Source organism: Pelodiscus sinensis, chromosome 2 (genome assembly GCF_049634645.1).
Source record: "Pelodiscus sinensis isolate JC-2024 chromosome 2, ASM4963464v1, whole genome shotgun sequence".
Lineage (NCBI taxonomy): Eukaryota > Metazoa > Chordata > Testudines > Trionychidae > Pelodiscus > Pelodiscus sinensis.
The window spans coordinates 226654418-226680447 of NC_134712.1; the positions used below are offsets into that span (position 1 = coordinate 226654418).

The window sequence follows — 26030 nt, forward strand, 5'->3', positions numbered from 1 at the left end:
GGCACAGGGAGAACGGGAAAAAGATATTTTTTCCCCTTAGTACACATGTTTCCGATAAGTCTGGATGGATGAAGTCTGAAACGTGGCAGGGGCATTGTCCTCACTGAGGACTAGAACATTTACTAAATTTGAGGGAGGATATAAACATAAAAATGTGTAAAAAAATACTCATCACTTTTAGGCATACGAAAGCTCATGAAACCATCTACGTTTTTTGTTAATCTCTAAGGTGCTGCAAGACTATTCATTATTTTTTAAGTTTTTTCTGTTACAGACTAACACAGCTACCCTTCTGAATCTCTTGGCATCATCTACCATTTCAGAAGCACCTGCCACAGTACTGTCCCATGATGACAGCACTGTTCATTTTTCCCATCTGGCCAGACAAAGGGCAAGCACAGAGACTGCTGCTTTTAACCTAGTGATAACAACATTTGTATGAGGGAAATTGTAGTGGTCTTAGTTAAATACACACTGTCACAACATCGAAAGCAGGAGAAAGCTCTGGCTAGAGAAACATTGCTTCGCTCATGATTTTTAGATATTTCTGGATTTTTTGTCATGTTTTAGTATTTTCAATTTCAAAGTTTTAATTTAAAAATACATCCTACTCTGCTGTAATGACAAAGCCTGCACATATAATAAAAGCCAATTTCTGCTGCCTTGCAACAAAACTGTCTGCAGCCAAATAACTGGCTTAATCCTGCTTAAAGTGAATGAGAATTTTGCCTGGCTATCCATAGAAGCAAGAAGAGAAAGTGCCTAGAAGGCTCTGTGAAATGGATTTAATTGATTTTCATTGTCCAAACAAACAAAAATCAAAAAATGTACAAACAGCCAACTGGGTTTTTAAAAATGTCCAGGGATGGGGAACCTTCTTTGGGTTTGGATTAACTCAGAGGAGAAAGACACTCTCCTCATTTCCTGTGCACACCAGAGCCTAAGGGGGCCCAGACTTAGATTTTGTGTGCTCCAGCCCTGTGGTGAGGTGGTGGGGAGCTGGAATGCCAGTGCAGGCTCCCCAGAGCTGGTGGGGGGCCCTGAGCCTTGGGGGCCAGATCCAGGCAAGCCAGGGGCTGCATCTATCCCCTGGGCCTTTGGTTACCCACCCCTGGTTTACAACATAAGATATATTTTTAAATTGATAACACCCATTTTAGCACAGGTAATTTCTTGTTTCTCTTTTCCCTACCAACAACCATAAAGAAATTACATGCAATCCCTTCCCAAAAGAATCTATGTTAATGGAATATTGCTCAATGTGATGATGAAAATGGTAAAGTTCCATTAGCAATGTTATTTTAACTATGTAATCTTCAAATTTCAGTTCTATAATTTGTACATTAAATACTATATTTGATATTTCACTTTCTAAACTTGGTTCTTGAGTATACTGAGGTCTGAAGTTAATATCTCCTGCAGCTGGTTTTAAGTGACAACTTATTTTAAAATATCCCTGAGGATTCTTTTATAATTTAGTTCAAACTTATAGAAATCTCTAACACTAGAATTTTTTGCTGGCCCCTCAAGACAGGTTCCTCTGTATTCAGGTTATGCTTTAGATTTTATAGCCCATTTTAAAAGTATATGTTCATTTTTGAAAATACAGTACTAAAGTAAGAGTAAAAGTTGGCAAAGACAACACAGAATCACAGAACCATTATATAGAGTGAGTATACACACACACACACACACACACACACACACACACACACACACAATGACATTTGTAATCATGAACTGGATCTTTTAATGTGCGGAGTGTCTTTTGCAAATTTGAGGTGCTAAGCACCTTCACATCCTAGTGCAACTCAGTGGAAGTTGAGGGTGCTGACAAAGTGCACAATGGAGAACAATAAGGAGAGAGGAAAGAAAAAAGGGTGAAAAAAGCTACAGCTATAAAAACACCAGAAACCAATCATGCTCCTGAGTACAAACATCTAAAAATAAAGATCAAACATCTTCAAAGTCAACCTGCCTCACATTTTTTAATGACATCTTCCTTTCCACGTCTGCAAGTCTTAATTTCCTCATTATTCTTATTTGTTCTGATTCTCCTACACTGTTAGGTAACACACAAAATAAAATTAATGAAAATCTGTCTGTCTCAAGAAGTTTTCAAACTCTCTCTACAGCCATTTTGTCCTTTGCATTTTCAATTTTAAGTTTTGCTTTTGTTTATCAACCCTAGCTCATAACATACTGACATTCCAGGAGTCTGGGTGTTTTTATTTCTTTGCCCTGTAACAGTGCAAAAGATTCTGCATCAATATGTGACCAACAGAGCATTTGAAGACCATATTAAGATAATTACAATGTTAAAATGTTAATAAACCATTGGGCAAAGATTAACTTAGGTTTTTGACATTTACATCCAGATCTCAATAATATTGTTAGGTCTTTTCATTATATTATTGTACAATGCTTAGCACAATGGAAACCTGGCCTCTAGATATTAATTATAATTTATACTGTGGAAGTAAGACGAGATAAATGAGATTCTCTGTTCTTCATCTATTCAATGAATGCATCAGAGCATTGTACAGTGGAACCTGTCCAAAGGGGCCAGCAAAAATTGATTAGCTAATATAAATGGTTTTAAACAACAGGTTAAATAGAATTATATTGGAAAACTTGAGATACATAAAACTAAAGTCAGGAGGCTGATCAATTAAATATACAGTATATCTGCACTAAGAATTACTCTGGACAGATACTTTTCTGTTTTAAGTGAACACACATATAACAGCAGATGATATATGTATCCCTTAAGGTAGAAGCTTTTACGTAAGTAATATGTATGAATATATTTATATATATTTTCCCTTTTTCACTATTTTATCATTTCATGAGTTAGCAATGGTATGTCATTTCAGTCTGTTTTCCTATTTAACAGTGTCAATGATATATGAGAACAGGATGAAATGGCTGAAGGAAGTACAAACCTAATTCAGAATATGTAAAAGATTTAAACTATGCAGTTTTCTGTTTTCTTTTGAAGACTACAGTGGGATTAAAACACTTAGTTCTCGTGACCTCACAGTACTTATGTAGAGGAGTAATGCAAAGACAATCTCTTAACAATAAGTTACACTCTAGCCTTAATCTAAAGGTAGGACTCCCCAATTCCATACATGAATCTAAGGCATCATATGGTCCAGTCTTTATAAGCATGTTAATTATTAGAATGGGAAATGGTACAATCCATTTTCCTTATACATTTTAAATGCAATTTCTTGTTTTTGTCATTGGACACTGCACTCATATTGTGTTAATTTGGCCAAAATCATGAAGATACACAGGGCCACATTCTGATTTCAGTTACATCAGAATATGTTAATGGAGTTATTCCAGATATACTGATATAACTGAAATAAGAATGTGACTCATAACATTGACCAGCTTGGTTACTAAACTTTATTTCATGATTATCCACAAAAAATTGCTCTTAAGAAAAAGCACAATATATAGTTTGCTTCTAAACAATATTTTCTGCTGACATATCAAACCCAGTTAATATTTTTTTCAAAGTTAAAGTGTGAATCAATTTTCACTCACAGTTCACTTAAAATACCAGTAAAATTGTCGTCATAATATAGAATGCCAAACAGACAAGTTTTAATTTCAATTCTTGTCTACTAAGAATTATTTATTTTACTAACACGAACTATATGGATCAATAAATGTACACTAAGCCTTACTTTTTAAAAAGTCGTTCTCTCACTTTCTGCTATCAGAGACTTATGACTGACATCAGAAAATAATAATCTACCAATCTGACATCACATGAATAGCTATTATTGAAAACATGCATACATGTCTGTTACATGATTATTCTGGGAATGGTGTGAGGGGAAAAATTCTGAAAGATTAAAATTTCCTTATTTTAACTCAAACTGTCTAGCAATCATTTTGGTAAGTTCAAGTATTTCTAAAATAGCTCTCATAAATGGACGTGAAATAACTTGAAAATACAACTATAATTTTTCTTATAACAAGCTCTGTTCTTGTATCTTATAATATTACCAGGACCCCTTTAATGAAATTATAAACTTATTGTTTAAAACAGCCTACCTGCATCTACTATTTTATGAGTGGTTCTGTACACATGGGAAAGATAGACAGCATGACATAGCAGACACCTGGTACTTCCCACAAACTTCTGCTTGTCTTTTTTATAAGTGCAGGGAGAATAAAGTGAATCCTAAAAGTTGTTCTGTTCTCATCAAAGACTGTAGCACTCACAAAGTTAATGAAGATGTTTAAAAAGTGATTTTAAAAAGATTGTACAGTGAGTTTCATATATGCCATGATTACTGACTTTATGGGGAAATATACTGCTAGTTGTACATTACAGCCCAGCCCCTTAACACTGCTGCATTTATACTACAGCTGTCTCAACCTTTCCATTAAAGACTCTGTTTTTCACTCTCAGCTGAAACTTGGCAAGCAAAACTTAGTCCAGTAGCAAATTTATGACATTTAAAAAAATTGTTGTGATCCCTTTTAAGTTACAATATAAAAGTATAGAAAATTCAAAGTTTACATGTTTAAGCTGCTGTTCTCTTCTTCAATAAATTCTGATTTAAAAATAAAACTTGGCAGGCAATTAGTCCATAATGTGGACCAAATGCTTTTGGTATGTTGAAAAATAATGTTAAATGATCAAGCAATTTAATTTTCGAATATATTCTCTATGCATGCACCCTTCCAGTACTAAAAAGATTTGATATTACCACACATCCTAATTCCTCATCTCCTTATGAGCTGCAAAAAAGGGATTACTAATGATTCCTTAGTATTATATTTTTACCCTTGTAGTCATTGGAGGACTTTCTGCAGGGACAGAGATCCTGGGAAATAGGCAAAAGATGAGAGGTAGAGAGCTACCGACAAGGTCGAGAAGAACTTGTGTCTTCCCTCCAAATCAACCCAGCTGGGAATCCACAGCTCAGAGCCGTATGAATTTTCTCACAGAGACTCTCCAAGCCATAGAAAGATGATCACTGCTGAAAAGGGAAAAAGTTGTGTACATAGTCCCTGGTGGGCAGCTTCTGCTGGGAAGACCCCAAGTCAATGGGAAGGCCCCATTCTCCTGCTGGTGGGATTACAAATTTGGGGTTCAAAACTCTACTTTTTCCCGGTTCAGAGAGAATCACTACCCTCTTCCACCCCTCCCCTCAGCAAAAAAAAAAAAAAAAAAAAAAAAAAAAATGGAGTAGGTGCCAAAGCAGAGCTTGTCTCCCCTTATTTCCCTCCCCCGTCTATGAGGGTCTGACTGAGCCCATAGAAGGCCCAAATCTTGCCCTCAAGTACACCTGTAAGAACATAAGAAGAGACATACTGGGTAAGACCAGAGGTCGATGTAACCCCTGTTCATGTAATCCTGTCCTCTGCAAGTGGCCAATGCCAGGTGCTCCAAAGGGAATGAACAGAATATGTAATCACCAAATGATCCCTCCACTATCACCCATTCCCATCTTCTGACAGAGGCTAGGGATACCATTCCTACTCATCTTGGCTAATAGTCATTAATGGACCTAACCTCCATGAATTTATCTTGTTCTTATTTGAACCCTGTTAAAGTCCTGGGCTTCACAACATCCTCTGGCAAAGAGTTCCAGAAGTTGACTGTGAGTTGTATGAAGAAATATTTTTGTTTGTTTGTTTTAAACCTGCTACCTATTAAAAGGGTGTGAGTCAAGGCAGATTTGGTGACTTCTCAACGAATAGCCTATTGATTAACACAAACACATTTTTCTTTTATTGCTAAGATTAAAATAATACATTAAACATTAAAAAGGTTAAACCAAGAAACTGAGAGCTAAGCCTAAAACTGCATGAGCTCAGTGTGTGATGGCTAGGTAATGCAGCAACAACAGGGCCAAGCCACTTGCCAACATATGCAGCAGTAAGTGGTGATTAAAGATTATAAGCCCCAAGTGGTCATAAAACGAGCTACAACCAGGATGGTTGGGCCTGAGGTACAAGTGGGAAGGAAGGAATCCACATGGTCTACTTGGGGAGCAGGTTACACTCATAATGTGCTCCTACCACTCCCAAGGATGCCTAGGTGTATTTAGGTCCTCATGAGGCAAGGATGGTGCTTGAACCCTGCAGTAATGTTTATGTGACTCCTACTGGAGAGAGAAAGGTAGAGAAAGAGGATGGTTGAGCTCCCTAAACACCTTGGCTGCTGGGCTCTCATAAACTAGGGCAGCCACTTCTGAAAATACTGGCTGCATATATCTTTTTATGTCTACCCTGAGAGAGGAAAGATTAAGGAATGCCTCAAGAGTTCTTTGCCTTTCTTCTCCATTTTCTCACTTCAGCTTCTCATGCAACAGTCTGTAGTATCCATTTTTAAAAATGTTTCCCTGATATCCACTGTAAAATATGGTATTTACACCAGAGTAGCTTAATTTCATGGACAATCATAACAGAAGTGTGAGACTGGAAGGGACCTCAACAAGTCAGTCTAATTTTAGTTCAATCCCCTGCACTAGACAGGACTAAAGACAGGACTAAGTAATAACTAGACCATTCCTGATGACAGATGTTGTTCTTACAAACCACCAATGATGGAGATTCCACAACTTCCCTAGGCAATGTCTTTCAGTACTTAATTACCCTGACAGAAAGGTTTTCCCAATGTCCACCATAGAATCATAGAATACTAGGACTGGAAGGGACCTCGAGAGGTCATCGTGTCCAGTCCCCTGCCCTCATGACAGGACCAAATACTGTCTAGACCATCCCTGAAAGACATTTATCTAACCTACTCTTAAATATCTCCACAGATGGATATTCCACAACCTCCCTGGGCAATTTATTCCAGTGTTTAACTACCCTGACAGTTAGGAACTTTTTTCTAATGTCCAACCTAAACTTCCCTTGCTGCAGTTTAAGCCCATTGCTTCTTGTTCTATCCTCAGAGGCCAAGATGAACAAGTTTTCTCCCTCCTTCTTATGACACCCTTTTAGATATCTGAAAACTGCTATCATGTCCCCCCTCAATCTTCTCTTTTCTAAACTAAACAAACCCAATTCGTTGAGCCTTCACTCATAGGTCATGTTCTCTAGACCTTTAATCATTCTCATTGCTCTTCTCTGGACCCTCTCCAATTTCTCCACATCTTTCTTGAAATGCGGTGCCCAGAACTGAACACAATACTCCAATTGAGGCCTAACCAGCGCAGAGTAGAGCAGAAGAATGACTTCTCGTGTCTTGCTCACAACACACGTGTTAATGCATCCCAGAATCATGTTTGCTTTCTTTGCAACAGCATCACACTGCTGACTCATATTCAACTTGTGGTCCACTATAACCCCTAGATCCCTTTCTGCCATACTCCTTCCCAGACCGTCGCTTCCCATTCTGTATGTATGAAACTGATGGTTCCTTCCTAAGTGGAGTACTTTGCATTTGTCATTATTAAACTTCATCCTATTTACCTCAGACCATTTCTCCAATTTGTCCAGGTCATTCTGAATTACAACTCTATCCTCCAGATTAGTCGCAACCCCTCCCAACTTGGTATCATCTGCAAACTTAATAAGCGTACTTTCTATACCAATATCTAAATCGTTGATGAAGATATTGAACAGAGCTGGTCCCAAAACAGACCCCTGCAGAACCCCACTTATTATGCCTTTCCAGCAGGATTGTGAACCATTAATAACTACTCTCTGAGTACGGTTATCCAGCCAGTTATGCACCTACCTTATAGTAGCCCCATCTAAGTTGTATTTACCTAGTTTATTGATAAGGATATCATGGGAGACCGTATCAAACACCTTACTAAAGTCTAGGTATACCACATACACCGCTTCTCCCTTATCCACAAGACTCGTTATCCTATTAAAGAAAGCTATCAGATTGGTTTGACGTGATTTGTTCTTTACAAATCCATGCTGGCTATTCCCTATCACCTTGCCACTTTCCAAGTGTTTACAGATGATTTCCTTAATTACTTGCTCCATTATCTTCCCTGGCACAGATGTTAAACTAACTGGCCTGTAGTTTCCTGGGTTGTTCTTATTTCCCTTTTTATAGATGGGTTGTTCTTATTTCCCTTTTTATAGATGGGCACTATATTTGCCCTTTTCCAGTCCTCTGGAATCTCTCCTGTCTCCCATGATTTTCCAAATATGATAGCTAGAGGCTCAGATACCTCCTCTATCAGCTCCTTGAGTATTCTAGGATGCATTTCATCAGGTCCTGGTGACTTGCAGGCATCTAACTTTTCTAGGTGATTTTTAACTTGTTCTTTTTTATTTTACCTTCCAAAACTACCCCCTTCCCACCAGCATTCACTATGTTAGGCGTTCCTTCAGACTTCTCAGTGAAGACCGAAAAAAAGAAATTATTGAGCATCTCTGCCATTTCCAAGTTTCCTTTTACTATTTCTCCCTCTTCACTGACCAGTGGGCCTACCCTCTCTTTGGTCTTCCTCTTGCTTCTAATGTATTTATAAAATGTCTTCTTGTTTCCCTTTATTCCCGTAGCTAGTTTGAGCTCATTCTGTGCCTTTGCCTTTCTAATCTTGCCCCTGCATTCCTGTGCTGTTTGCCTGTATTCATACTTTGTAATTTGTCCTACTTTCCATTTTTTATGATTCCTGTTTTATTTTTAGATCATGCAAGATCTTGTGGTTAAACCAAGGTGGTCTTTTGCCATATTTTCTATCTTTCCGACACATCCTAAACCTCAGTTGCTGCAATTTAAGCTGATTGCTTCTTGTCTGATCCTTAGAGGTTAAGGAGAATATTTTTTCATCCTGTTCCTTGTAACAACCTTTTATGTAGTTAGGAACTATTATCATGTCTCTCTGCAGTCTTCTCTTCTACAGATTTAAACAACCCCATTTTTTCACGTAGCTCACATTTCCTAGACCTATAATTATTTGTATTGCTCTTTTCTGGACATTTTCTAATTTGTCCACATCTTTCCTGAAATATGATGCTGAGAACTGGACACAACACTCCAGTGCGGAGTAGAGTGGAAGAATTATTTCTTGTGTCTTGCTTACAGAATATTATGGGATGTATCAGGGGAGGATGTTTTGGAATGCTCTGTAGATAATAATAACTTATAACCATGTGATTGCATAATTAACAGTAATGGGAGTTATCCATTCATATGAAGAGCAGAATGGACACCTATATTCATTTTCAGGTGACATTAACAAACACAGCTAACTGTTTTAAAATAATACATGAAGAATTCCTTACCTGTCCGGTAGACAAAATTGCCTTCAGTCTCTGATGATGACGGGGATACCAATTCTTCCTCAAATTCATTGGAACTAAATGAACCAGAATGATTCCTTTGCCTCGTTTTTTCCATCATGGCTGCGTTAGTAGCCATGACATGTCTCAATGAGTCATTTAGGTAACGATTCAATAAACTGCTTTTGTATTTGGGAGGTGACACATAATCCTCATTGGCACTTGTCTCTGGTCTCACTCCTGGTTTTATCACTGAATTTTCAGTTTTAATCACAGTATGGTGAACTGGTTTGTTATATCCGCCTTCATTCATATGGTTTCTTGGAGGATTTTCCCCATCTGAAAAAAAAGATACATTATGGTTTACGTAATATTTATAGAGCAACCTTATCTGAGCATCTTTAAATATTTTAAACACTAGAAGATTTACCTGGAATTGCTTAGGTCCTTAATTCAATTAATTTTTGGTTTTTGGAAAACATTTAAATAATTGCACTGGGATAGGATTGTGGATGATGGGTTAAGTATGCAGGCTGCCTGGGAAGAGAGGACTACACCAGCCTTTTCTGACTGAAGCAGCTTGGGACCAAGCACCTCTCCATGGCTGCTGCAGCTCCAGCAAGCACAGCTGAGGGAGGGGTACATGTCCTCCAGCTGGAACAGGTCCAAGTTTGTCTGCACCCTGCATTCCTTAGCCAGAGTGAAGAATGCAGCAAGTAGTGCACTTCTCCCTCACTTCCTGACGAAAGAATACAGCCAGCAATGTTTCTATATGAATGTGGGGGAGGTTCAGCTCCCCCCCCCCCCATGGGTGAAGAGGGAAGGGGAAACTCAGGACTGAGGGAGTCCTGGATGGGGGCGGGGAAGGGTGGAGTGTGCCCTCAGTCAGCTCCTTTCACCTGCCTGGTGATTCTGTCTTTTTTTCCTGTAAGGTTTTATGAGAAGCAGTCCAATTCCAGGAACATTCCATTTTCTGGGTACAACCAAACCTGACCTTGCTTTATGTTATGATAAGAGGAAGCTGTATATCGAAATAGGTGATCCTAGCTCTTACTGTTTAGGAGGAGTTTTTGAACAAACGGACAGACAAACTCTCTCAAATGATGACTAAAGCTAGGCAAATAACATAACTAATGATTTATCAATTAATTTCACTTTTTTTCAGTTTACAAACTTCCCATGAGCAGACCACAATCTTCTCAAATATTTTAGCTATTCTAAATTATTTTCTGAACAATTTTAGAAATAATGCTTGGTCTGTAGCTTTTATATGAACAGTACATTCCATGCATTTGATATCTGAAATCTCAGCTGTGTAAACAATCAATTATATCACATGCTATCTTGCAATGCCCTGATTAAATTAGCCTAATTCTTAACATTGTATTTGCTGAGAATTATGCATTTGAAATTCATTTACCATGAACACACTGAAATATTTGCTTAAAAATTTGCTCTTTTAACTTATATTCTTCAACTAAACTTTTATGAAAAGTGAACACACAAAACCCCCCACATGCACAGATGAAACAAATTCATTTGAATGCAAACAAACATTTCTATAAATGTTTTGCAGCACTGGGTCATTTCTAATGTGACTATAGCGGATAAATACATATACCATGTTACAAAGTTACTGGAAAAATATTGAAATGTATGATGACTGTCAACATTCAGGAAACAAAGGTAGAGTGCTGTATAAAACTCTTACACAATCTATGCTATCTAAATTCATAATATTTACCTCCTAAATCAGGTAACATAGTACTGCACTTTCATTTTGCAATGGAGAGGAAATAAGACCATCTCCTGTGATGATTGCATGACAGACCAAACCTTGCTCACCTTACTATGTGAAAAGTTCAAATGAAGCTAACCAGTCTACTTTTGTTAATAAAGTGACTGTGATTTGGCCCTACTGGTATGTAACAACACATAAACATAGGAACATTAAGGTCCTTTGATTTCAATAAAATTAATCATGTCCTTGAAGTCATGTACATTTTAAGTGTTTTGCAGTATTAGGCCCTAAGGGTCTGTTATTTAATAACCAAAGAATTAAGCATTATTTTGTCAATAATAATAATATACAGCAAAGACAAACCTACCTAATGTATGGCCAGATTCTTCCCCCAGCCAGTGAAACTGTATAATCCTATTAACTATGGAGGGGGTCTATATATGTATTACTGCAAACAGAATTTGACATATAGCTTGTAAAAAATAAAGCCTGTGACACGATGCTTTTTGTGAAAGATTAGAATCCTTTCTGAAGAATCTGATATTTTCTAGTTTCATATAGAAACATGGAACAAACTTAACATAAAAATATCAACAAACCTTCAGAACACGAATCGTCACTGCTTACACTAAGTCTTTCAGCATTTCCTTGAACGTATTTGTTGTACAACTTTATTCGTAAAGCCCAGCTGAGATCTGGTTGCCGGACTGTATTCTTAAGGCGACGTCTTGCATTGGCAAACCAGTTTGACACCTACATTAAAACAAATGCAATGGTTTTCCTCAACAAGATTATAAATCTAATCTACCAATTTTTTTTTTTACAAATTTCATGTATGCTTTGTGAAAATGGTGAGCGACTGAAATGCATTCACATGTATCAAGGCCCAAGTGTGTGTTAAACTCCATTAATGAGAATGGAGAATTTTGCCTGAGACAAGAATGCAGGATCAGACCTTTGGTTGGCAAGTACTCCGTCTGAAGAGCTAGCAAGCACTTGTTAATTATAATAGTTTTAATTCAATTCTTCCATAATGTTCCTTTTATACTAACTTCAGTATCTTTGTAAAAAGATAATACACTGAAATTTTAGTATCTCCAACTAGCTCCAAGTATCTCCAATTAGCTCTTTTAAATTAAATTAAATAAGTTGTTAGATCATCTATCAGTTGACACTGTAACATCTGTTCTTGAACTGTCAAGTATGTGCATAATAAAGCAGCAAAATCTGAACCCTTTTCCAAATGTTGACATAAATGACTAAATTCTGCCCATTGCTGAGCTGGTATATTATAATTGATGGCAATAAAGTAAAAGGAGCAGCATGTAGAGAATATGCCAGTTTATGAAGTCACTGCAGAAACCTTAATATTGATTTATAGATGATTATTCCAAATAATATTTTTCAAAGTTAAATATGACATAATAGACAAAAATGATTTAACACATGTTCTGAGCTTATACATTGGCTTCAAGAAAAGAGACTCTAGGGAAAAAAGACGATTGCAATATTGTGTAGTACTTTGTGTATTAATGAAGTGAAAAAGCATGTTACACATGCTGTAGACTCTGACAAGTCACCTATGTTATGCAAACATTCCAAACATGTTCCTGTTTATTTAGAGTGATGTTAAATAGTAACGTTTGCAGTATTTGGGCAAATACAGAGTTTGATTTCATTTTCACTTAAATTATTGTAACATTGGAGAAATTTGATTGATGTCAGTGAGACACACTGGTATAAGTAAAGAGTTAAGCTGCATACATTCTAGAAATTTGGAAATCTTGATAGAAACTAATAATGTAGATGAATTTTAGAGTGCAGGTTATGTTTTCCAGGATTAATTGTATTTTGATTGGGTCTCTTCAGAAAGAATGCAAAGCAACATTACTTCAAAAGTAGAATGTGGGGGATCTCTGGATTGTCCACATAACCTTCCCCTCTTTTTTGTGCTGTGAAAGTACATAGGAAGTGGTAGAATATATGATTCACACTGATTTCAGCTCCATAGCATGGCTTTTTATGCTATAAAGCCTACCTGAATCCATGTAATGATTGTATCAGTAATCACAAGATAAAGAGGTAAGAATAGCAGAAATGAAGAGCCCTTAAGCCTAGATCTATGATTCTATGATATGCTAACTACTTAATTTATGGTTAAGTAAAAGACATTACAGCGTAAGTATGAATAGTTGCTCCATAAATTAGCATAAGTAAACTTAACAATGACCTTAAATTACAAGATGGCATTAACACTTTGATTATTGTTTTGTTATAGTCACAAGGGTTCCAAATTGCTGGTAGGTAACCCACAAGAAGGCAGTTTGTGTCTAATTAGAGTATTTTTGCAGAGAACGTTTGCATATGTTTAGCTGCAGATAAGCATAGTAATCCAATTTATATTAATAAACATTTCTTTATTAACATATTCACCTATAGCACACAAGCACCTCAATATTTTGAGGGGGAATATGTTAGGACATGGTAAAGAAGGGAAGAGCTATGCATACATATGCGTGAGGACTATCAAGGGCTATAAAACATCTGGTCTCAGTTACTGCCAGTGGAGTTCTTTCATCTCAACTTCGAGAGCACTCCCCAAGGACAGAGTGAGTAAATACCTGTGATGGTGCCAATCATCTTGACAGCCTTATATGACATCACTTTACTTGTTGGGACTGGTTTGCTTATCGCACTAATTATTTTAGTTACAGAAGGTTTTCCCTAACTGGGAATGTTTTTGTCATTGCCATAGCCAGGGGTGAAAGTAACTGAAATTTCTTACAGGTACTGTCCTATCACAACCTGCCCCCTTCCTTGGGGTGTCTTAGGGTGGGAGAGGGTTGGCAATACCACAGTACCTGTAAGAAATTTAAGTGTGGGGTGGAATGTGAGGGGCAGAGGGTTGGAGTATTGGGGGATGCAGGAGTTAGGGCAGGGGCTGGGGACAGATGCAGGAGTCAGGGTTGAAGTATATGAGGGGCTCAGGCAGAGGCAGGGGAGTATGAGGAAGGGCTCAGGACGAGGGGTATGAAGAGGGGCTCAAGGCAGGAGATTATGGGGAGGAGCTCAGGGCAGAGGAGGGTCAGGGTGCATGACTCAGGGCAATAGACTAGGGGTATGTCTACACTACCACCCTAGTACATTAACTAGGGTGGTTAATGTAGTCATACGAATTTGCAAATGAAGCCCGGGATTTGAATTTCCCGGGCTTCATTTGCATGTTGCAGAGCGCCGCCATTTTTAAATGTCCGCTAGTGCGGACTCCATGCCCGCGGCTACACGCGGCACGAACTAGATAGTTCAGAATAGGAAGCCTAGTCCGAACTATCTGTATGCCTCGTTCGGAATAGGAAGCCTAGTTCGAACTATCTAGTTCGTGCCACGTGTAGCCACGGGCACGGAGTCCACACTAGCGGACATTTAAAAATGGTGGTGTCCGGCAACATGCAAATGAAGCCCGGGAAATTCAAATCCCGGGCTTAATTTGCAAGTTTGTATGACTACATTAACCACCCTAGTTTGAACTAGGGTGGTAGTGTAGACATACCCTGGGTGCTTTTAGGGGTGAGTGCAGGGGGAAGCCAAGGATGCCATTTTGAGGGGAGGGGGCTGTAGCCACACATACCAGTCCTGTGTGTTGCTCTTCCTGCTTCTTCTGACTAAGGAGTAAGGGGAAAGTGCATAACCTACTGCGTTTCTCCTCTGCCCCTCCCTGGGCAGCCAGGAGTGAGAGGAATGAAGCAGGTTATGCTGCACTTTCCCTTCACTCCCTAGTCACAAGAAGCAGGAAAAGCAATACACAAGGACCGGTATGTGTGACTGCATCTCCCCACCTCCCAAAATGGTGGCGTGGGGCAGAGGCTCAGGGTGGGTGCAGTACCAGACAGGGGGGTTGCCCCCCAGCCTGTTCCTCTGCCTTGCCTGGGTCTCTGCTTCTAGTGTAGCAGTCTGAAAAAAGCCAGAAGCCAGGCTGGGAGCATCCCTCCCCTCCCCTTGCAGCTAAGTGCCCTAGCCCAAAGGTTCTCAACCATAGGCCATATGGCTCCCCAGGGGCCACGCCCTACATCTAAGGGGCCACATGGAAAAAACAGAACATTAGGTAAATTAAGTACCTTTTTTTCCAACTAACAGCGGCTATGAGGGGGGCCACAGAGGTAGAGGCTCAGAAGGGAGCAATGAGCAAAAAAAGGTTGAGAAACACTGCCCTAGCCAACCAGCTTCTTGCCAGAGTGCCGTACTGGGTGCACCAGTTTACTTTTACCTCCGACCATGGCCCACATGGCTTCCAAACCAACAATTCTGATAATAGTGGGCCTGACCTTGAGACAAGAACCTACCAAATTTGAGAGTGTTATTTGGGGATGTTAAATCAATAACCTAGACAATAACTAATCAACAGATCAGACAACATACCAGATAGCACTCTATTATCAGAAAGCCACAGTGTGCATCTCAAAGATGGATTTGGCCCTAGTTTTGTAATCCAGCTATTTTGGTAAAGTATATAAATATCATATGAGTAGTTAGCTAATTACTTTTGATCGCTAATCCAGTTAAGGGTGATTATGAAGAAAATAAACACTACCTGCTTAATTACAAGTAAAATTTTGATCCAGCTTTCTATCTAGAACTTAGTAGAGACTCGTTAAGCCTGTCACTTTGATTATACTTAAACCCTATTTTACATGAAACAGAGCTCCACAACAAGCAGAGTGAGCTCTGGATCAGTGCTCTCATGCCATATTCACTGCTTTACAAACCCTGGAGTTTCCTGTGACGGGTGAGGAGACCAAAACTGAAGCTGGCAAAGAAGATTAAGTAATGTTTGTTCTGCTCCAAGGCTTCTTGTTTACATTCATCATATTGGCACAGCAATCATTATAGTAAACCAGAAGGGATGAATTGGAATCTATCCATCTTCTAATGCAGTTAACAAACTCATTCCAGACTGCTCAGATGAAACACTGGTCACCTGACTTCCACAGGATTTAGTATAATTCTAGATTCATACATGCAATGATAGAGACTGATTGATTTGGGGTCCAACTAAATATTTTAATGGTTACTGCAATGCCTAGGAAAACGGACAGTTTTCTCAGCATCCCATGAGAAACACTGTTGTCAAGCTAGGCCTATACAGATCATCATGGTGCTATCAGGGAACCATGTACAGAAATGGTGTGATTCTTGCATAAAAACAATTAGATTTAACTAATGTGATTTATGGATACACTGTCAGTTTAATGAAAACCTAACAGCAAACACAATGGATATGTTCTTTCCATGTCAACTCTCAATATTTTTCATAGTAATAGGAGTGAATAGTATATGTGTATGTTACGCCTTCCGGTATAAGGATGAAAATATTTAACAATTAAGAAATAATCTTAACTCAGCATTTACAAAAGAGTCTTTTCCCAAATATATAGTACCACAGACCCTGTTTCAGAAATACACTCCAGCTACTGACTCCCCCTTCAATAACTTTACACAGAAATTCTGACTGGAACAACAAGAAGTTTTACTTATGCTGAATGAAGGTGATGCATGAGGCTTATCCACCTAACAGTTCCCAAATTCTGTGAGTGAAATCCTGATCCTGTTAAAGTCAAAGAGAGTTTTGTGATTAACTTTAAGAGGGGCAGGAATTTATCGTATATCCGTATGTGTTCCTTCAAATGTGGCATGTCAAGTCTCTCAAGTCAGTGGCCTGTGTTACACAGGAGGTCAAGACAGATAATCACAGTGATTCCTTCTGACTTTATAATCTATTAATATATCTCCACATATTAGTACCACGATTATTTAGGACTGATCATAAAAGAAAGTACCCTAAGCTGACAATACCTAAACAGCTGTTAAAATGGCTTTGACTTATGTTACTGTGTGTGCATGAAATATCTTAGAAAACACAAAAAACAATAATTTGCTTACAAGGCACTGTGAAAAGACATTTGCATTTGAATTCAACAAATGACTAAGTATCCTGGGAAAAATGCACAATAAAAAGTGTTACTACTGTCTCCCTATATATGCATAAAGATCAGCATCATCATAATAGTATTTAAACAAAACCCTTATTTATGAGCAAGAAAAAACATTACCAATATGATATTACCATAAAAATGGTTCTCAGCTTTGTAGAAATTCTCCAGAATGGCCAAAAGTATTCACGTGGGCACCTAAGAAATACAGACCCTTTGGCTTTACCTCTGAAAAAATTATTCTAATTTATTATGCTTTTCTACTCAAGAAGAGCCAAGGACTTAAAACAGGGATAATAGCCAAATGATCCCTTTACCCAAAATAAATTATGTCATTGATATTCTTTTGCAAATGGTAATATTATTAAATCCGCAGCAGCATATGACCAGTATATTAATCTTACTATGGCAAATAACTTCTTATTAAACAATAAAGCCATTCATATTTCCTTTTGGAAAGTATATGCAGTCATTTTTCTTTTTTATTTCACAAAAATATTTAAACCAAAATTTAAAATAAAATAAATCAAATGTTGTGGTAATAGTGCAAATGAAAACATAACATATTCATGGCAAATTAATAGAACAAATTGCTGGATTTGTTGAATTGGAGTCTAATCTGTGGGCTAAGATGGAAGACAGCTTTTAGAAGTAGTCTTCTGCCTTCAGAGTTTTGAACTGCTAGGCCAAATGCTGTAGTAATTTACTCCTACTGAAATCCTATTCACTTTATTGGGATTGTATAAGCATAAATCTACACAGAATTTTGCCCCATGTGCTTATGTTATTAGTGATTAGAAATAAAGAAGCTTCCTAATGCCTTCAAAACCCCAATTCTCTATAAAAGTCTGTGTTTATTTTCTAAGTTTCTAGGGACCAGAAAATAGAACAAACCTCCTTTTAGTTTCACAGCACCAAGAGACAAAGAATTACTAACATGATGGAAATTAGTTTTAAAAAACCAGGAGGCAGTGGGGAAATGAAAATAGCAGGACCCTCAAAAATGGCCCAAAATCCAGTCAGAGAGATACTACCCTAAGAATAACCCTCCTCTGTTCCATCTGATCTGGCAGAAGCCTTGTGCAAATTCTGCATTTTGGAGCGCTGCATATTTGGAAAGAGTGGGTGAGACAAAGACTGGATATGACCTGGGGGCAGCCACTCTACTGTATTCAGCATCAACTGCCAGCCAGCTGTGAAGGAAATATATGCAGACATGAAGGTTGATCCCTGGAAAGTTTACTAGTAAATTCTTACACATTTCTTCTCCATGCTTGCAAACATTATGTGTGGGAATGGACAGGTTGCCAGCAGGGAAGCATTGGTAGCACAATTCTACTTTTAACTATTCTGGAGTCCAGAACATAGCATAGGGGGCCTGAATTTCAAAGCAGATGCACCTATGTGTATGGAAATTATTTTTCATTCTTGGAATCTCTGCAGAGTTGTATTCAGGAAAACAATAAAACCCAATAAAATCTACTGTATGAGTCCCTGGACACACTGTTGATAGAAACTCAATGATTTTCAAAGTATCATTAGGCCTCCCATAGAATTGTCAATGCAGGGTGTGATGTAAGCCTCAATGAAACTGAAGGCGTAATAGCTTCAGAAGACAAGAAGCTTGAAAGAACTAGTGAGAAAATAATACTATCATAGGTCCATATTTTAGATGATAACAGAGGAGGCTGTAAGGCACTGAGAAACTGAATTGATGAACTGGAAAACAGATAAGATGAAATGTCAGTCTGTTTAGAAAATGTGAAGGAATGCTGTCAGGAGAAAACATTACATAATGGCTCATGGTTCTTTTATATGTCTTGGTATTTGTTATTACTAGATTAGATGGGCACTTATGCAACACCCTGTTTGATACATCTGGAATGCTCAGTTCTTGGAAAATTATTTTTTTTTTCAAAAGGATGCAAATATATGTCCCAGAACTGGCTCTTTATTATGCCACTCTCCATTCAAAGTAACACCATTAATTTCAGTGGAGTTTTTTTCAGATTTACACCAGCATCTCTAAGATCACAACCTGGTTCTGTGTGTTTAATTCTCAGAGTTCAACTATTTTGATCTGTATTACTGTCTTGTTCTTTATTGGCATTTGAAAAGCATATATGGGATACCGATATTTTATTCTTCCAGGTGCAGGAATTACGGTGGATGCCATACATATATTTATCCCTCATACAGATGCTATGATGTTTCTGGATTAAAAGAACATTCACGTAAATTATGGGAAAAACAGATGGGGTTTCTTTTTTATCCCATTCTTCTGTAAATTAAGATAATAGTTGGGTTGCATGGTTCTTTAAAATGTGATATTTCACATAGAATGCCAAGGCCAAATTCAACCCCACTGCAATTCTTATAAAGTCAATGGCCAGTGGTTAATTTAGATCTATATTATTCTTTTATTCTGCTTAGAATATAAATTCTGTGGAACAAGGGCCATGTCTCTCTCCATGTTTGTTCAGCATCTATCACAACAAGCCAGATACTGATAAGTTGTTTTAACAATATTTTCCAGTTATAAATGGCATTTTCCAGGATGTTTAATATTATTTTGGTGAAAGCTATGTTGCATTCACTAATGCATGCATTCACACTGAGGTACTCTCTTTGAAGTACTCATTGATAGTATAGTCTTATTTATTTGAGGGAACGTGCAAACTAATGTTGGATTCCTATCTCCTTCCTTCTTTTCTAATATTTGATATTTTGTTACAGGAATGTAATCTATTAAGTGGCACCTAATGCACACAATGCAGTACCAAGGCCCTGCCCTTGCAGAGGCATACACACATGTTTATTGTTATGCAGCATAATGACTAATTTCACTGCAGTCAAGAAAATGAGAGGGTATAAGTCTGTGCCTGAGCCTGAAAAAGCGGGACCCTACAGCTGATACCGTGTAATTCCAGCATCTAACAGATGGTGCCAGATGAAAGAAAGAAACTCCTGTCAGTCAACCCTAAACGCCTTTCTCTTGACACAACTTTCACTAATTTCAGTTTTGCCCAGGCCCATAAAGCCAAATAGGCTCCCCTCCCATATTTAGCTAGATCTTATTAAGATAATGTGTATATAATCCAGATGCCCTCCGTGTATATGAGACTAATATGTATTGACGTGATCTCTGTAGTTAGGACTGGCTAGCTCTTTCCAGTCTATCCCATTTTCAAATAGGAAATGCACAGCTATTAATCACTTACTGAAACATTTGCTTTTTGTGATAAAATATCCCTTGCTTACCCTGCTTACCCGCTGCCTAAAGTTGATTTTTAAAAACTAAGCAAAACTGCTTTTGTGAACGGGATGAATAAAAATATTCCCCTTTCTCCTCACAAGGACGGAAATCTCTTGCGGCTTGTTCTACCGGCAGAAGGGAAAACGTGAGGAGGAGACCCAGCGGCAGCGCTAAGGGCTTGCTTATGAGTTCAGTAAGTCCTAGGCTCCTCAGACCTCTCCTGCCCTCAGCGAGAGGTTCAAGGTGCGCCCGGGCTGAGCCGAGGGCTTTGCACAGGACATCTGGCTCAGTCATTGGGCCGCGCGCTGGGGCTACAGGTACCTCGGTAGTGTGGAGGGAGTTGCTTATTGGCTATTGCCCAGGGATAGCGAGAGACGCTCCGTGCTGAGGGGAGTCTAGGTACCAAGGCGGTCTGAGCGCTTGTCTAGAGCGCCCCGCTCAGGCAAGGCCACGGGAGGGGAGACGGGGCAGCTGGACCCCGCCCGGGCGCCCACGTTTCAGCCGGGTCTCTCAGCTCATCCCTTAGCGCCTCCACAGAAGCCCCATGCCAGCCTCGCACGCGCCAGAGCGCGGGGCTTGCACAGTGGGTGCGGGTGGGGGGCCGCCTCTCTTGCACGGGGCACACGAGGGGGCTGTGCGGAGCCGGGGGTGGGGCCGGGCCTCTTTGTCGGCAGCTCGCGCGGAGTTACCTGCACCAGAGTCATCTGGGAGCCGAGCGCCAGCAGGATCTTCTCGGTCTTGGTGGGGTACGGGTTGTCGCGGTGCTTGTACAGCCACTGCTTGAGCGGCCGGGCCATGTCCTGCAGCGCCTGCCGCTTGTGCCGCACCTTGCCGCCGCTCTGCCGGGCCCTGCACGGGAGAGAGCGGCCCGGCCCGTTAGTAGCTCGCGGGGAGCCCTTTTCCAGCCCTCTTCCCTTCCCCTCCCCCCGCGCCCGCAGGGAGTCTACCTGGCAGGCTGCGGGGCACACGGTGGGGACAGCCCGCGTGCGTCACACCTCCCGCGCGCTCTGAGGAGCCGCGCACCCCGCGACACGGGTGGGTGCTGCAGCTAGAACAGCTACGAACTCACCCACGCGACGCCTGATTTGTGTGCGACCATTAACGTGCTGTGCTGCACAAGGCTGTGGGTGTGGTGCGGGTAACGCACAGGCCCATACACCAGCCCGCCACTGCACGTGCAAGCCATATAGTTACAGCAAAGGTCCTACGGCCAAAAACAAACAAACAAACAAACAAACAAAACTCTCTCACTTCGACGTGGTTTTCTAGCCTGTGTTCAATTAATCCCAAAGAATGATGACAAAAGTACCACGACTCATACTGTCACCTAAAAAGTAATATATTCAGCAACCTCTTCTGCATTAAGACATGCGAGTCCAGTTGCCAACAGGAAAATACAAATTTCATTCTACTACATCGTCTGCTGTGCTCTGCATATGGCAGCTTGACTTTGGCCGAAGAAACAAACTCCACGATAAAGTGTGTGTGTGTGCGGGGAACCAAAAATAAAACCCCCGTTGAATCGTGTCAGTAAGACACCCTAGCAGAAGGCTAACCTTGGGACAGCGAAGAGAAGAGGGAGGGATGTGAAACAGACAAAACAGAGATTGCAATAGACAAATATTTAGTGCCAGTCCTAATGCCCTCTTAGAACACCAAAGAAAGGAGGTGGTAGATGGCTCCATACACTCGCGCTGAGTAAAGTGAATCTCAAAAAAGTGTCAGGTAGAGAATTAGCGCCCTTTATTAGGTGGTGTAAGCTATTCGATGTCTGCATATCATATTTTGATACGTTTGCAAGATCTCAGGAAGCCTTTTTGTCTTGGGTACATTTAGCTTTTGAAAATATTGCAGCACCCTATTCCCAGCCTAGCTTATATCTGTTAGCCACAAGAAATTTGTTCTCTTGTACAACACGTTGAGGAATGTACATTTAGCAATCTGGCCAATCTCAATGAGTTAATTTGCCAGAAACAAACAATCCGTTCCGGATACAATTTTAAGATGTTAAGCCGGTCCTGGTTCACTGGTGCATAAACCTTCGTTAAATCAAAAGGTCAGATAATCATCCTCTTGAAACATACGTGTCATTTCCCAAAGTAGCAGGGGGAAAATCAACAACTCGGATTTGAAAACAACTAAAATAGGAAAAGTGAAACTGTAGTTTAAAAGATTCAAAATGTTTAAAGAAATACAATAAATTATAGGAAACAATAAATCAAGTTCAGAAGAACAATCAGATTAAAAATAGTCAAGGATATGTTCTCTATGAAACGCCTGCTGCAGTGAATAGGAAAAAAGGTGAATTTGGTTCCAGGGTGTATCGGCAGGTGTCGCTGTCGGACCTCGCCAGCTACCTGCTAAATTTTCCGGATTCTCTCGCTTGTTTCCCGGTCTTTTAAAATACTTTATTTAAAATCTATGTCTGAATCGGCTGGTGAAACATTTTGATGAAACATAATCTCTGCCAACCAGCAATGCCTATAGAAGTATGAGCTGATGCAATTTTTAAGGTGGAAATTCAGCTATAAAAATAACTCTTCGGCATTTTTTTTCATTTTCTTTGTCGGTTTTAATGCCTTAATCCTTAATTTATATATTTAACCAAAGATTAATCGCATTGACACGAAAAATTATATTTGATTAGACTTTTGAGCTAACAAAACATTACTTTTCCTCCTCCGCTACTACACCACACCCCTTCCACCTGTTCTAGAACAAGCAATAAACTTCTAATGTATATCACCAGGTGGATTTTTAGCATAACTCCAATATTCCAGGTCTTTGACGGGCTTTAATAAAAGAGTAATCATTTTTTAAATCCTCTTGCAAGCATTGTAAAAAAGTACACTTTCTTTAACTCAGCCAAACTTAAAACAAAAACAAATTTGTAGCTGTTTGTTTGACATTGTTTTACTTTCGTAAGGCTCTATTTGCTTTAAAAAAATCTTAAAATGCCACTTCCTAGAGTGGCAGCGGGTCTATCTGGCGGATTTAACATCACGCCATGAGAAAGGATCGTTTATAGAGCGGTTTTCCTTTGTGCAAATATGTTATTGCACAGTTACTATTTTCAAGAAAACAGGATAAAGACTGATGTGCCCCTGTGTGGTTTTGTATTTGTATTTTTAAAAGTGGGAGACAAGTAATCTAAAACAGAAGTACTCTCTTTCACACAGTCCAATAAAATAGGCTAGACACTGCATTATCTATCACAGGAATTTCCACTAGCCATAGCTGTGGAATTGGAGTCTCAATACAAAGGCTTAAAAAAATATTTACAATAACCAGTCAAACAATCCTTTGACACCACTAGATTCAACACACACACCGCTCGCTTCTCTAGGCTCTGTTGTTAGGCAGCGCTGCAAGAGCAACACAAATGACTGCCATCAGAATGAGGCCCATACCCTGTCCGTCTGTTCCGAAGACTGAGGTTGTCTTTAATGGACGGGCTGTCGGGAAGGTGCACTTCGGGGTGGTGTGGGCTGTCGATGACCCCCACGTAAGGCCGGCTGTGACTTTCCCTTTCTTTGGCGTTTTCCTCAAAAAGCACTTGGCTGCTGAGTTTGTTAAAGACGACGGTGTTCATGATGGGGGGGCTGGTGGCCGTCCGCCGTCCGCCTGGATCCTCAGTTGCAGCAGCCTCTGGGAAGCGGGAAGCTTGCAGCGGGGATGTCCAGATGATTCGGCGTGTGCTGGAAAGAAGCAGCATCGGGTTACCCGAGGAAATCGGTCACATCGGACCAGTCATTATTTAAACACCAACAGCATCAAGGCGAAGTCGGCAGGGAAGGCGCTGGCTGCTCGCTGCGCGCGGTTCCCCAGAGGTCTCCATGGCCAGTGGGAAGGGTCCCCCCGGTTGGGAAGTTGCTATTTGTACGTGCGCGCCCTTGTGTGCGGGGGGTGGATGCAAAACTACGCGCTATATCCCGGGACAGCTTTGGCGTCCCTGCCCCAGCCTCTCTTCTCCTGCTGGAAAATCTCCCCCGCAACGCCTTCCCCGGCCGCGGCGCTCCCGAGGGTGTCTGGCAGCAGCCGGGAGCTTCCGCTGCTCCCGCCCCCCGCCGCCTCCCCGAGGGACGCAGGAAATAAATTGTTTTAATTACCGGGAAACCTGGCGGCTGGTTTGCTGCAGCGGTTCCTCTCGAGGGAGAACTACAGCGCAGGGAGCATTGCTCAGGCAGCTCCGCGCTGGGAGCTTGCTCCCTGGAGCTCCCAGGCTGGATTTGGGGCGCTCCTTCCAGGGGGTGGGATTGGTTCCCGGGACCCTCCCCAAAGGGACCCGGGACCTCAAAACACAGCCGCGGTCGGGGGGGGGGGGGTCGCTCTTTCAGAACACGCGTGTTCCCGGCTCGCAGCCGGAGTGTGGGGGAACACAGGGCGGCAGCGCGAGGATTTAGGATCGCAGAGGGCAGCCGCTTTCCCAGGCCGGGTGGAGCAGCTCCAGAGGCAGCTGCAGCCGGGGCGCCAGATTTTCCCGCCCGGCCGCAGCCAGATGAGAGGGCAGGGACTGGGCGAGCAGCCTGCGCGCTAGCTGAGCGGATGGGTTACAGCCTTTGATGTGCGGCCGAGCGTCTGGCTAATTGCAACCCCTCGCCCCAGCCCCCGGGCTGCTCAGGCTGCGGGAGGGAGCAGCGCGGGGCGCCCTTCCTGCCAAGTTCCACCGCTTAGTATCCGGCCATTCGACCGCGGTCCAGCCAAGCAGGCCGAGCCCCGCGAGCTGGGACGACTCGATCCCGGAGAAGGGCGCTGCTGGGGCTGGTCTCACAGCCCGTATGACCCACTCCTGTCTGGGCAAGTGCCGCTGGGCTGTTTTCAAAGCGGCCCCCTGCCCCCGGGCTTCCTCAGCCCCCACCGCTCTCGCGGGCGAACAGCCCCCCCCCCCCTTGCTGCTCCTGGAGCTGCTGCCTCCCCGCTCCGCCGACCTGCCGCCCCGCCAGCTGCTCCCCAGGCCGCCGCGGGGAGAACTGTGGAAGCCACTGTTCACAGAACTGAGAAGATGGCCACTGTCAATATTTGCCCGGCTGCCCGTCAGACAGCATTTGGCGGCTGCTGCGTGTGAAATAGGACGGGCTGTCTGAGCCCAGCTGCCGGGGACGGGCACGCCGCTCGGAGCGTGTTCGCGCCCAGACACAGGCTGCAAGTACAGCGCCGGGTTTTCCACGGCTCCTCCTCGCTGCTCTGCCCTCGGATCCGCACCGCCCGTACCTGCCCTTTAAACGCGGTCAAAAGACCCAGCAGCTGCGCTACCCCACGGCTTACTGACCGACGCCCTTCTTGCGTCCGGTGGGCCCCGCTCCGCTCCCCCTTGCTCTCCAGGCCTAGCCCCGTCGGAAAGGCCAAGTCTTGCCGGGACCCAGCCGAGGTGTGTTGGGAGCCCGGGGGAGCAAACAGCCCAAGGGAGCTCCGCAACCCCACGCGGATGCGGAACACAAGCCGTTCTCCGGGCACACGTTCGCTTGCTAACACAGCACGCTGGTGCCCGGGGCATGGACTTGCTGTGCTCCCCCTAGCACCCTGCTTCGGCAGCAAGTAGCCTGCCTCTGACCGTCCCGCCGGGCAGCAGCACACAGAGCGCCCCCTTCGTTTCCTTCTCGAGGTGTCCCTACAAACCCGGGGCACCGAAACACTGGGACCCCCCTCCCCTCCGGCTCAGGCTCCAGCATCCCGGGGCGCCAGGCGCTTGCCTGGGAGACTCGCTCGCTAGGCAGCAGCCGGGGAAGGTCACTCCCCCAGGGGATCCCGCTCACCCGGCGGCGGATCTGGGCCACCCCCCAAGCTGGGCTGCAGAGCCGCGCCCAGCCCGGACACA

General features: G+C 41.8%; 1 protein-coding gene across 15 annotated transcripts in view; it reads right to left on the bottom strand.

The window, feature by feature from the left end:
* MKX (mohawk homeobox) overlaps positions 1–26030 on the bottom strand; it is a 120929-nt gene that overhangs the window by 93431 nt on the left and 1468 nt on the right. For 11 of the 15 annotated variants that reach the window (XM_075922567.1, XM_075922563.1, XM_075922562.1 and 8 more), the window contains exons 2-5: positions 23626–23913; positions 20905–21064; positions 11572–11725; positions 9235–9570 (exon numbers count right to left, since the gene is read on the bottom strand). In XM_075922567.1, coding sequence (XP_075778682.1) covers positions 9235–9570; positions 11572–11725; positions 20905–21064; positions 23626–23913 — 938 coding nt within the window. Of the gene's footprint in view, positions 1–1967; positions 2063–9234; positions 9571–11571; positions 11726–20904; positions 21065–23625; positions 24249–24324; positions 24493–25484; positions 25956–26030 lie in introns of those variants that run through there. The other 4 variants (XM_006124786.4, XM_006124784.4, XM_075922568.1 and 1 more) reach the window with 4 other exon arrangements.